A 13,752-nucleotide genomic window follows, 5' to 3' on the forward strand; every position below is an offset into this window, starting at 1 on the left:
TGTTCTCCTTCATATGGCAGAACCTCTGACCCCTACAGGCTGCAGGTCTCAGGCTTCTGCATTAGCTGGCTTCTGCCTGGGCTTGGCCAATGGAAGGCACTCACAGGAGACTACTGAAGGACAGGAGGGAGGAAGAAGCCAGGGTACTTCTTTTCTTCTCTAGAAGCCTCAGAAGGTAGAGGTGGCCATTACTTTCCCTTACTGATTCTCACGCTTCCTCCGAGTGATTCTAGCTCCTAGACCCTAATGACACCACCTCCAATTTGTCCCTGTAGCTTAGTGGCTCCCAGCTCTTGCTAATCTCTGGGTATTCTCACAGCTCTCCTGGTGTAACAAATTGTCCATATTAAATTTCCTGCTTCCAATATGTAGAACGATTTCTGTTTTCCTAACTGGACCCTGGCAGATACATCAGCTCATCTCCCCATCCAGGAGTTCCTGAGAATGGTTGGTTTAATAATAAAACCAGTGAATGGGTGAATGGAGAAATATGTTTACTTATCATAAATCATGTTTATATTTACACTTTCCAAGACACTTTCATGGCTCTGGGAAAGTTATCCACTTTTCCTAACTAGGTTCCCCAACCCCAATCCTCTTGTTCAAGTTAACCCACACTCAAGTCCTGCATAGCATCTGTGTCACTGACAGATGGTGAGATACTGGGTGTGGAGTGAGATCATCACAATGAGAACAGTTAGAGAATCCAGAAAAACTGAGAGTGTTGGCAGGGGCCCTTAGGACAATGGCAAAGGATCCATTATCCTTCTGCTCTTCAGGTCTGATATGTGGCTTTAGCCAGAGTGAGGCCAATGTACAGTTATTCCTAGAGCCCAGTGCAATTTGCACATGATGAGAAGATGCACATTCATGGCCAAAGTGGAAGATTTGGATAACAGGCTGGCTGCGGAAATGCTCCCCTGTGCATGAGGCCAGCACATGGCCACATGGTCTCCTCAATGCTGCCCAGAGCATTATTATATTTCCATATTGGTCTGGAGGCCAAATGAATAGAAACCAGGCCTTTAAAAGGGATCTGGGAATGGCCAGCAGTTAACGCTCCCACTACAGTGGAGGGTGGTTCTACACTTTCCTGACCCATACATCTCTCAAATCACTTTGGTCCTTCTAAAGGCTTGGCTAAAATGAGGCTGACCAGCTATTGAGAAGAAGCTTAGACCTAAAATGAGAAAAGGAAAATAATCCCACTGAATGAAATCTCACCAGAAAGGTAACATGTTTACTAAAAAAAAAACCAGTTATTGTAGGGTTAGCACTGAGCTGGGTAGAGAATGAGTAAGAACCAATTTCTGCCTTTGAAGACCCCACTGCCTACTTGGCAGAGACAGGCACAGGGGCAGAGGGACAAAGGCAGGGTGGTTAGCTGAGCTGGAGTCCAGAGGCTCAGTGTATGGCCCATGCACAGCAGGTAAGAATACATGTTCTGGATGGGGCTGACCATAGGCAAATCCCAGCCCTCCCACTGACCAGCCTTTTAACCTGATCTGCGTGACCCTCATTTCCCTGGGTCTTGGCTTTCTCATCTGTAAAATGGGGGGTGAGTGCCTACTCACAGTTGTTGTGAAAATAAAATGAGTTTATGCACCAGAAGTTCTTCACGCCTAGTCTGATGCAAGCCCACACAAGAACACTGGTGTTGTCATAATGGATGGCCTCTGGTGGCAGTAGTGAAATTCCCCCAGCAGCTTTGTGGGCCCTGGATTGGAGCTGGAAAGAAAGACCATGGTGAATGCCACTCGTGATGGGTCCAGCTGACAGTCGGACTTGGGGGCCCTTGGGAAACTGCCTTTGAAGATCCTCAGAAATACTTGGGAGGGTGGTGAGTTTATGAAGGACTCACAGAGGCTACCATATGGATAGGAATAAAACCAGTGTTGTTTTTGCAAGACCAATTATGGGATGAATGATGAAGGAACTGTGGAAATACAGAACTGAGTAAATTACCTTCTGCTTTCATCAGAGAAGGCTCAATGCAGGGGCATCACTGGCACTAGCTCTGGAAGGTTAAGGGACATGGCACAGGTGGGTAACAGGTATGCAAGGGACAGCATTCCAGGTAGAGAAAACGGGATAGGCCAACATCCAGAGGCCAGATGCAGCATGGAGAGCTCAGAAATGAAGAAACTCAGTCTAGCAGGTATAGGGAGCCCAGTGATGGGAGCCAAGGCTGGAAAAGCACCAAAGGGCTGATTCTAAAGAGTCTTGTATGTCCTGGGAAGGATTTGGACTTGCTCCTGTAGGCATTAGAGAGTTAGAGGATGTTTTCCATGGTGGAGTGTCATGGTCAGATTTGTCTTGGGAAGATCAATCAGGTAACACTAAGAAGACTCATTTGGTGTGAGGTGGGGGATTGAAAGCAGGGGGTACCTCTCCCAGGACTAAACCTACAACCCCCTATAGAGGGGAACAAGAGAACCACATTGATTGAAGAGATGTTTCTGAGGTCTAGTCATCTCCTGAGGTGAAGCTAGACTCTCACTCCCTTGATGCAAAGATTATGCCTACTTTGTGCCAGTGACCATCAGGCACCCACTGTGGGAATGCATGCTGAGCAGGCATGCTCACTGAATGCTGTTGAGTGAGGCGTAGTCCACTGCACTTGAGAAGTGAAGGATCAATGGGAGTCAGGAAAGTCCAGGTTTTCTGCTCAAGAAAGAGGATGAGCTTGATGCTGCTCGGAGCAGGTTTAGGGGGTCAGATCATTGGTTAAATTATGGCCTTGTTTAGTTTGAGGTATCTATGAAACACCCAAGGGAGAAATGCAGCAGGTAGTTGGTTTTGTGGGTCACTGTGAGTCCTCAATCCATAGAACAGAGCCTAGCTCAACACACTGAGTAGATGTTCAATAAATATGTGTTGGATGAATGAGTAAGTACATTCAGGAATGACCAGACTTCATGACTGTCTTTGACAAAGTGGAAGGCCTTGTTATTTTATTCCCTATTTTTTTCATAGCAGTTGAGGGTATGAGTACTCATATGGTTCAGATGTTTGTTTAGTGCCTTACACCCTAACTAGACTACAGGTTCCGTAGGGTGAGAACAGTGTGAATTTCGTTCCCCACTGTGTATCTTGGTCTAACCTAGACCATAGTGGAAATTAGGTAAGCATTTCCTGAATGGATGAAGAGACATGGATGTGGGCATGGGCAGGATGCAGGTGGGAGCCAAGAGAAAGGAAGGGAGCAAGTGAGCAGGGTGACCACATCAAGCGTGGAGCTTTCAGGTTCTGTTGCTTGTTTATAGCACTCTTCTCTAGACCTCCCAACTCCCTCCTCCTCTTTCCACATGCCACACTCCCCAAATCCTGCCCTGATCAAATCGTTTCTCTGAGCTGCTGTTCTGTCATCTGTAAAATGGGGACTCATTATGTGCCCTGCCTTCTTTATTAGCTGGCTGTGAGCGTCAAATGAGGTCATTCAGTTCTACAAATGTTTACATAGGTGATTAACCGCCACAGCGATAGATGCCTTTGAATGAATACACTGACCTCCATGCTCAGTTCCACCTGGCTGATGTGCATGCAGATTGTTCCCCTGTGGCTTGAGTAGCATCTTCTGCTCTAGGAGACAGTGGGAAACAGGATCTCATTGACACAGGCCACCTCCTTTCCCAAGAGCCCTTCATTTTGATGACAAAGGACTCTTACCTTGCAATCTGAACAAAGGCCAAATGGCCTGTCTCATCCAGCATCCTCATTCAGAGCTAGCCGACTGAGATCTGTCACATGGAGCCATGGTAGTGGGGCCTACCACATCCCACCTCCCTTTAAGCTGTCACACCAGCTCTTGGCAGTGTGAGCCTGGGCCGCTGGCCACTCTGTAAATGTAGCTACATGAGGAAGAAAAATAGACATTAAAGCAGAAAAGGAGGTACAATCCCTAGGGCTGCTTTCAAGATGACAAAGAGTCGGAAACAGCAACTCCTGAGAGCAGGAGCCATGCCTTTGCAAACACTGGGATGTGCACATACCTGCCTTAAGTCCATGCGTGGGAGTGTGCAAGAGTGTGAGAGAGAAGCTCCGCCTCCCCAACTCCTCATAAGGAGAAACAGTTCAAACTCTTAGACTTTGATAGAACTTTCCAACATATATGAAATCAGCTACCTAAATTATGAGACATAAGTCACATACCAATTGCTATGGTTTGCATGTTTGTGTCTCCTCCAAAATTTATGCTGAAGCTTAAGAGATTCATGCCTTATAAAAGAGCCAGAGAGAACTAGCTGGGCCCTTTTGAGCCCTTCTGTTCTCTGGAGGATGCAGTGTTCAAGGTGCCATCTTGGAAGCAGAGACCAGGCCCTCACCGGACATGGGGCCCTCACTAGACACAAAAATTGCAGTCATCTTGATTTGGCCTCCTCGACTGTGAGCAATAAATTTATGCTGTTTACAAATTACCCAGTTAAGGTATTTTGCTGTAGCAGCACAAACAGACTAAGATACCAGTTGACCTGTGGATTTTGTGGAGAGACCTACCACTGCTACATCCTAGTACTCTGAGCCTTTGAACATTGCATTCATGTGATATGTCTATGCCTTGAAGTCCAGACCCAAGAAAAACAAACCCAAAGAGAGATGGGGGTTCCCTGCTTGAGTTTTCTGTCTAAAGACTCACTTTTCTGGATGATGGAACACGGGAGTGATTGACATTGGAAAAGATTTCTTATTTCCAGGCAAGCCCCATCTTCTCCCCACAGAGGAATGGTGTTCCTTTGATCTCAACAAGACAAGCATATCAGAAAACATCTTAATAATTCATCTGAGTGATGCATACATAATGTAACTGGCATTAGTGGGGGAAGACCGTTTCTTTACAAGAACAAAAAGGGTTGCTACATCCCTAGCTCCAAGCACAGCACCTGGCTCAAAGAAGGTGCTGAGATTCTTATTAAAAGACTATTAAAAGAAAAGCAACTTGTCTTGGTCATGTTTGCTTAGCATACTTCAAAAAAGCTCTTACTAAATTATTACACACTTATTAAGCTGTTTACTTAGACGAGCACAAAATTGAGATGCGAGCTTCCTTCAAGGCAAAGGAGAGACCAGCTGGATTAAACATTTTTCAAAAACTGGTAAAATGGAAGCAAGACCTTTCTTGAACCCACACACCTCCAAGATAATTCTAGGCATTTTATCCTTAAATATTTTATCTTTAAATAACTGTATATGGTATATGAATTGTCTCATGTTTCTGTCCTGATTATCCATCCCTTCCTAGCTTCCCACCTGCCCTGTCTTCTACATGGCTATTATCTTCCTTTCAAATCATCCTTTTTACCTGTTTTTTTAACGATCCTCTCCCTCAACCCCTTTTGCAGCTGCCATGGAATGGAGGAAAGAGCAATGGGTTAGGGCAGGGCAGAGTTCAGATGGAGAAACAGAATTGTACTCTCCGCATGGCCAGGACATCTGCCTAACCTTTCTGAGCCTCACTTTCTTCATTCATCAACCAGAGATAGCACCTCTTATCTCACAACATTGTCATTAGGAATAGAAGAAAATATATGCAATTGTGTAGCCTGCTACACAATAGACTCTCAATAAATTTAACTTCTTTCATCTTTCCTTCTCTCCCTTTTGAAAGCAGTCAGGATATAAATTATACATAAATAAATTACATGTTGTGCTGGAAATCCTCAGAAATGATTAATCTAACCAATAAGAATTTTAATATTAATAATAGGTTACTCTAGCAGCACCAGCCTAACTCTGACAATCAATCTACACAGTCTGGCTTTGTCATCATATAACATACAATGCTCAAAGTTTACCTTAGAAAGAGGTGAGGGCACATGATTTCCCATTTTCAGATCTGTTTTAAACGCTCCTTTTTTTTTTTTACATCAGGGTATTCTGTTTCACACCATTGCTTATGATACAAAGTGTAGGTAATATGTTTGCTAAGAAAGGAGTGACTGAAACATAATAGGAGACACTGCAGAGCTCCAAGCAGAATCTGAGATTGAAAGTAAGGTTTGGAAACATTAAGAATGTGCTGGAAATACTGATTTCTGCTGCTCAGTTCCCCAAAGAATGGATGGGCCCTTTTTGGAGAGTATGGCATGTCATCCCTGCTACGCAGAGGAGCAAACTGGAACTAGGGGCTTGAACAACTAGTAACATCTAGAAGATTTTGAGCCAAACTTCAGCCTGAGTATCTGCTAAGCTTTCTCACAGACTACGTTCAAAACTGAGTTTGGAAAAAACTGCTTCAAAGAACCCTTCAAGCTCTCTGATGCTGTGAGTTTATGATTCTGTATTTCTCTACGATTTAAATAGAAGCAAACAGAGCACCTGTGAGCATCGTCTCTGAAGTCAGCCTTCCTGGATTGAAGTCTCTGATCTTCCACTGGTTGTGTTACCTGAAGAGGAGACTTAACTTGTATGTGCCTCAGTTTCCTCTGCTGGAAAATTAGGATCATAATAAGGACTAAATAAAGTGATGCTTGCAAAGTCTGGGGCACTGATCCCAGCAGGCAGTAGGTGCTCAGTCAGTCATTTCTTTATCCATGATTAAGCAAACCTTCCTGGCTTTAGGCCAGTAAGATCTGCCCTGGCCTAAAGCTAGCAGGAGGTCACCAAAGCACCTTGGATATAGCAGGATTTCATACATCTTTACTGAATTGAAATATTTATTCATAAGGTGTAGTGATATCTGTTGCAACTTAGGTCAACCTTCAAATTTCCCATCCAAAACTGTCCCCACAATGTCTGCACTTTGTACCCACCTCTTCTGCCTTCACCCTCCCATGTAGTCATGTATGGGTTCTCCTTATAGCAAATGAATACAAGGATCTGCCACTTATGGGATGCGGGCCCATGAGAAAACTGGGATTATTACAGGGAAATAAAATGATACCACTTCATTTATATATCCAAGTGCTACATGGGCACTTTGACAATGACACAGCCACCAACCATTGAGGAGAAGAGGGGAAAGAAAGAGAGGAACTGACATTACTGGTGTTTACTCATTGCTAAGCCACCCTATCAGGAGATTTTCCCATGGCCATTAGTCCTTAAGCCAATGTTGCCAGACTCTTATTTACTTTTACAGATGAGAAACATACATCTCAGAGTTGACTTTCCCAAGACCAACAGCTAGTAGGGAAACTGAGTTTAGCACCTAGAGGATCGTAAGACATACAGCAAGGGATCCTCTGCCATTCCAAGAGTCATAGCTCTTAAGCCGACTGGCAAAACAGTACCCACCCCTAACAGATACCAATGATCAGTGCCTAGGACCTAGCACTGTAACTAGCCAGAAACCAAAGCAAAATGCGCAGACCTCCCAGCCCTTCTAGGAAGGCGGAGATGAGAGTCCTGCTGCCCTGCTCCACCCCCTCTGCCAGTGTAGGCTGGCCTGAGGCCACTAGGGGGAGCCCTTGCACTAGGATCAAAAGGAATTTGACAGCCCAATTATCAGTTGGGACTGTGGGGAGGGCTCCAAGTTCTCCCGAGAGCTTCCTCCATTGTTTTATTTACAAGCTTATACACATAGGAGTATGAACCAGAGTGCTAAGGGAAAGTTACAGATTACTTTTGGCCTGGGTCCCCTTCAGCTTCAGAAATAGGCCCCCCAACTGACTGGGAGCAGAGTCTACACAGCAGTGTTGGCCAAACTGAGAGAGTCATGAAGTCAAGAAAGTGCTACCATTTATTTAATTCAATGGCATGTCATGGCTCAGAACAGAATAGAAAATATCGGCACGATTACACACACTAAGAGTGAGTACTGCTTTGGGGAGTTTTTCTTTTAGCTGATGTGTACGTGTATTAAGGAAGGATGTAAAAGGTACATCTTACTGTGAGTCATTCATTAATAAAGTTTAAAATACACAGACCTCAAAGGCTTTTATAAAATCCAAACTGCCAGTCCCTGGGCCAGAAGCATTGATGCAGGGTCTTGTCTGGACCTTGAATCCTGTATTTTTTATAGATTCCCAGGCAGCTCTGGTGATCAGCCAGGTTTGGGAATCACCCATTAGAGGAAATGGCCCTCAGGTGGGGTCTCCTCACCTGTGCTCCACCCCTCCTCTCCCTGGTCAGGACAGGAGAAGATTTCTAAGAACTTGACAAAGCAAGAAAAGTCACACCGGTTACACATAAAGCAGAGCACAGGCCACCCACTCTGCCCATCCCCAACCCTGGGAGAGCTGCAAGCCCCAAAACTGGCAACTGAGGTTTGGGTTTCCATCTCCAGCTCTGTGAGGAAAACAAACAAACAAAATAACCCCAGCAAAATAAAATCACTTTAGAGTCAGCCAGATCTGGGTTCCAACCCTGGCTCTTCTACTTACTGCCTATGTGACCATGGGCAGGTGTTACCATCTCTCTGAGCCTCAGTTTCCTCACTTTTTTTTTTTTTTTTTTGAGATGGAATCTCACTCTGTCCCCCAGGCTGGAGTGCAGTGGCAGGATCTCCGCTCACTGCAACCTCTGCCTCTCGGGTACAAGCAATTCTCCTGCCTCAGCCTCCCAAGTAGCTGGGATTACAGGCACCCACTACGACACCTGGCTGATTTTTTTAATATTTTTGGTAGAGACAGGGTTTCACCATGTTGGCCACACTGGTCTCAAACTCCTGACCTCAAGTGATCCACACACCTCGGCCTCCCAAAGTGCTGGGATTGCCGGTGTGAGCCACTGCACCCCGCCATTCTTCACCTTTTAAAATGGGAATCCAAATGCCTCAATAAATACCCGGCCAAAAACAGGGTGCTCCTTTATATTAGCTCCTTTTCTGGCCTCCACTAAATCCCCCTGTGGGCTTAGGCACGCTGTCCTGCTGGGCTTTGTTTTCCCTGACCGTGAGAAAGGGTTTGTGAAATTAAGTAGCCGTCTGCAGGGGCGGAGCTGGCGGAGGTTGTTACTAACGGGGATCACACTGTCCAGCCCGCATGGTCTGTACTAACAGGAGCCTGCCATCCCCATTCCTTCGCAGCTCCTCCTGCCTGGGCACAAAGGGAAATGCCCTGGAGAGTGAGTGACTGTCAGACCAGCCAGAGGGGAGCAGTGGGAAGAGCCGCTTGCTGAGAAAAGGTGGGCTTGGCAGGACTGCAGACGGAGGACTCTCCCCGGCCCCCTGCAGGTGCTGGTCTAAGCCAAGTTGGGAGGATGGAGGCCGGCCCTGGACCAGCCCCAGGCAAGGGAGGAGCCTCGGCCCAGATGGGGCAGGTGGGGAGTCTGGGCTCAGGTGTGTCCTGTGGGAAGTGATTGCTCCCTGGCTGGCAGAGACAGAGGAAAGCGGATTGTTGGCCCCAGGACCCAGCTCTGAGAGGCTGGGCTCGTCTCCCCGACTCTGCCTTGGAGGAAAGCAATGGAAGGGGTAAGGCTGTCTCGGCTTTGCTGCCGGCTTTCTGTGTGTCTTTTCTTGCAGGACAAGTTCCTCCCACTTGAGAGCCCTGGGGAAAAACTGCCTGTGCTTGCTGCCTCCTGGGCAGGAATAAACATGTCAGGTGTCAGCCAGTGCATTTCTGCTCACACTGGCTTTGCTCATGGCGGGTGGGAGGGAAGAGGAGTGTGCCACGTCCTGTGCCACCTGGAGTGTGAGGGGACAGGAGGTGCTGAGGAATGACAGCATGTGGCCTAGCTCTACCCAGCCAGCTGGACTCCTGACCTATTCCCAGATCCTCCGTTGAAGCTCCTGCTGGCTTCTCTCTGTGTTTACTTGCCCTTGTGGACTGTACCCGGCCTCTGCAGTGATTAGCGGGCCTCCTGGTCAGAGAGCAATGCTTGGTGCTAGGAAGCCGGCTGTGCAGTGCTCTTTTGTGGCTTGTGGCTCTAGACTGGGCTCTGCTCCTTGTTACCTGTGTGGCCTGGGGCAAGTGTGTCCGTCATCCTGAGCCCTGGGTCCCTCACTCATGAAAGAGAATTACTGGTACAATAACTCCTTTGTGAGATTATCAGAGGTGCTTGTATAAATAGAGATGTATGGAAAAGTATCCTGCCCCACACCAGCATTCCCTGCCCCTTGGATGGCTGAGTGCGATTGGCACAGTTGGAGACGTCTTGCCTGACTGACCACGTCTTCCTTTTTCCTTCTCCAATTCTCCACTCTCCTCTATTTCCGTCTTCAGTAAGTCAGTTTCTTTTGATGTGCATATGTGTGTGTGTATGTGTGTGTGTGTGTGCGAGTGTGTGCGTGTGTGTGCGCGTGTTGCTTCCATACTTTTTATTGTACATTTGGAGTCAAGTCATTTCCTCCCATGAATCATATGGCTTCTCAGCCACAAGTTTGGTTTTAAATCAGGGCAGAGGATCCATTTTAGCTTTTGCTGGTCAGGAAAAGCTCCCCTTTGTCTCAGGGCAAAGGGCATCTTTCTCTCTGTGGCAAATCACTCCAGTCCAAATAGCTGAGTTTTGGAAAGGGGTGAGCAGGGGCATGTTGGTATGACTTCCTCTCCCTCCTCTGAGTTCTCCCCGCCACCCCCACCTCTATCATACCACTTAGCAACTTTTAAGAAATTCCTCCTTGACAGGAAAGTGCCAGGCTGAATAGATTTAGCGTGCATGTAAGAAAAGGAAACTGTCTTACATTTTTCCCATCTCTGATGGGCCAGGATCCGCACTGGCATCCATTATTTCAGTTTGTCTGACGACAATACAGTGCGGTCTATGCCATTGCCCCATTTATTGTAGATGAAGTAACTGACAATGTTATCACTTGCTCAGTATCATACCACTGGCAGCAGAGCTGGGACATGAGCTTACATGTGTCAGTGCCAACTATAAGCCAAGCATCACTAGCAAGGATTACAATAGGATGGCAGGAAGAATGTTAGGCAAATTAGACAAAAATGTACAAAAGAGCATGTTTGTTAGCTAATCACATTTTTATGGGATAAGCTAATATGCTTATATAACTTTCACTGCTCAGAGAGAGAAAAAAAGAGAGAAATAAGAGTGGTTTCTCATCTTGAAAGAAGGATTTGTTTTGTTTTTTAAAATTAACAAAATATTCATTTATTCAATATATATTTATTGAGGACATGGTTTGTGTGGTCAGGTCCTGCTTTGGTGCTGCAGATGCAGAAGTGAACAAAACGGTTGAAGATACCTGCCTTCCTAAAACTCATATTCTAGTGAGAGAAGACAAACAAATCTATATATGAGTCAAATGGCAGTAAGTGCAATGTAGATACACAAAGCAGGGAAGGGTATAAGGATGGTCAGGCAGGAAGAGGGACTGCTATTTTCAATGAGATCGTTTCAAGAAAGGTGTCAATGGAAGGTGGCATTTGAGCAGAAACTTGAAAAAGGTATGGGAATTAATGGGCTGTGTGGATATCTTGGGGAAGAACATTCTACAGAGAAGTAATAGCAGATGTAAAGGCCCTGAGGCAGAAGCTTGTTGGTGTGTTCAAGGAATGACTAGAGCTGGAGGAAGTGAAGGAGAGAGTGTTCAGAGAGAGTGGGGTCAGATGATATAGGGCCCTGGAGGCCGTTGTTGAAACTTGCACATTTCCTCTGAGCAAAATGGAGAGCCACCTGAGCATTGTGGTCAGGGCAATGACACAATCCAAATTACATTTTAAAAGGATCATCTGACTACTGTTTTGAAAACAGAAAGTGCAGAAGCTGGCTGACCAGGTAGGAGATTATTGCAGTAATCCAAGCAAGAGAGGATGGTGGCTCAGACCAGTCTTAGCAATGAAGTGGCTAGAAGTGGTCAGATGCTGGAAATAGATTAAAGGTAGGGTCAGCAGGATTTACTAATGGATTAGAGAAAAAAAATGAAAATTATTGATGACTCCAAGTTGTAAAGCTGGAACATCTGGAAGAGTGGAATCAAGGTTTACGAAGATGACTTAACACAGAGCAGGCTTGAAAGCAGATTAAGAGTTGGTTTTAGAAGCAATATGTTTAGGGGGGCTACATAGGCAGGTTTAGAGTTCAAGGAAGAGGCCCAGGCAGGAGGTATCATATTGATAATATATCTACATTATCTAGAATAGCACTGTAGTATGTGTTATATGGGGGATTTTAACCTTGGCCTCACATTCTCTGACATCTTCCCATGAAGAGATGGTGCCCATGTTCCCATCCCTCGGTTGAAATCATGACTACTCTGACCAATACCGTGTGGTACATGTGACACTCTGTGCTTTCAGAGACTGTGTCATAAAAGGTCATACCCCATCTACCTCATTTATGAGAACACTTACGCTTGCAGCCCTGAGCCCCCATGTGAGTAATCTATACCCCAATACTTTCTGGCTAGAGACACGTGATGTAGACATTCTGCTTGACAGTTCCGGCTAAGCCTAGCCTTCTAGCCATTCCTGCAAGACTAAAATCAGTACCCTCCAGACTAGACCAGCCACTGGTGAGATGCAGCCAAATGACTTTTATCAACACCCTGTGGAACAGAGGGAGAACTCAGCTGAGCCTCATCCAAATTCCTATCCCACAAAATTGTGAAATACAGAAAAATGCCTTTTGTTTTAGGCCACTCAGTTTTGGGGTGGTTTGTTTTCATTAACAGATATCAGGACAATTAGATATATCCTTCATTCTGTATAGTTATTTAAAAAGTCATTCTCTCCCCATAGACATAAGGTTGAAGTGAACCCTATAGAATTTTGTTTTATTGTATAGCTTAGACACTATACAAAAAGGTTGATGGGTTTTTCTTTTCCTAAATCAGAGGTATAGCCTAGTGCATGCCCTGGGCCAGGTAGGTTTTCACTTAGTTATACAGTCATTACAAGGGAGAATTGTAGCATTTTTGAGCTGGGAGAACTGGCCAGTCAGGGAGCTTACAAAATGGGGCTCAAATTTTTGATGAATGAGCATTGGAGTTGTAGTTGAAATATACTTAAGTTTACTTTTGCCTCTTATAAGTGATTTGCACAAGTCATGGAATTATAAAATATAGGAGGTGGGAGAGTTCTCAAATACCAACCAGTCTGGAAACTCCCATTTTACAGGGAAATTTGAGCCACAGAGGCAGAAAATGCCAACACACTTCATAACGACTTATCCAGTGTGCCCCATTTACAGTGGCTGCTCCATGAATGTTCTTGTTCAATTTGAGGGTAAACTCAGAGTCAGATCTCCTCAGTAGACTCTACTCTCAGGCCCTATCTTGGAATTTCTGAGAAGGGCCCTGACCTAGATCCCATCTAGTTGTTCACCTTTGCAGGGAAGAGTGTCAAGGAAACATACAATTTTCATATTTGATGAAAAGTAGATTGATGGAGGAAGGCACAAGCTTTGATGGAAGCACTGAGAATGGATGCTTGACAAGCGGTGGGGTTCATCCTGGGCTCCTTAGAGAAGCTGGTGTCTTAGCTGAATGTCAGAGGAGAAGGAAGTGGCATTTCATCAGGGAATGCTAAAGTGAAGGAGGGGGAGAAGGCAGAAGGGAGAGCATGGGTGGAGCAGCAGAGATGGGTAATATGGCAGGGTATAGTTGGGGATAGTTGGCAGCAAGGTGCTACTAGAGCAGAAAGTTTAAAAAAAGAGTATCCAGAGTGGAATCCCAATAAGCAAATAGGATCTGGATATTGAAAGGCCTTCAATGCCATATATACTTTATCCTGTAAGCCAAGACAGCCACTGAGAGGCTTCACCTCTAAGATGGGAGGTCCAGCTAAATATCACTGAGGTCTTGTCATGCTCTGACATTCTGTGATGGCAGTATGTTCCCAAGGTCACGCATGGCTTATTTTTGACAGAACCCAGGTCTAAATGTCTGTGAAACCCCATGTAGGCTTCAAGAGCAAT

General features: G+C 45.6%; 1 protein-coding gene across 2 annotated transcripts in view; it reads left to right on the plus strand.

Moving 5' to 3' along the window:
- The first annotated feature begins 1,719 nt into the window (after positions 1-1,719).
- FYB2 (FYN binding protein 2) overlaps positions 1,720-13,752 on the plus strand; it is a 109,670-nt gene continuing 97,637 nt past the window's right edge. Inside the window, exons 1-2 of one of the 2 annotated variants that reach the window (XM_054534158.2) lie at positions 1,720-2,043; positions 8,966-9,349. In XM_054534158.2, the coding sequence (XP_054390133.1) occupies positions 9,341-9,349 (9 nt within the window). In that variant the 5' untranslated portion in view covers positions 1,720-2,043; positions 8,966-9,340. Of the gene's footprint in view, positions 2,044-8,923; positions 9,350-13,752 lie in introns of those variants that run through there. The other variant, XM_063712203.1, reaches the window with a different exon arrangement.

This window comes from Pongo abelii, chromosome 1 (assembly GCF_028885655.2).
Source record: "Pongo abelii isolate AG06213 chromosome 1, NHGRI_mPonAbe1-v2.0_pri, whole genome shotgun sequence".
NCBI lineage: Eukaryota > Metazoa > Chordata > Mammalia > Primates > Hominidae > Pongo > Pongo abelii.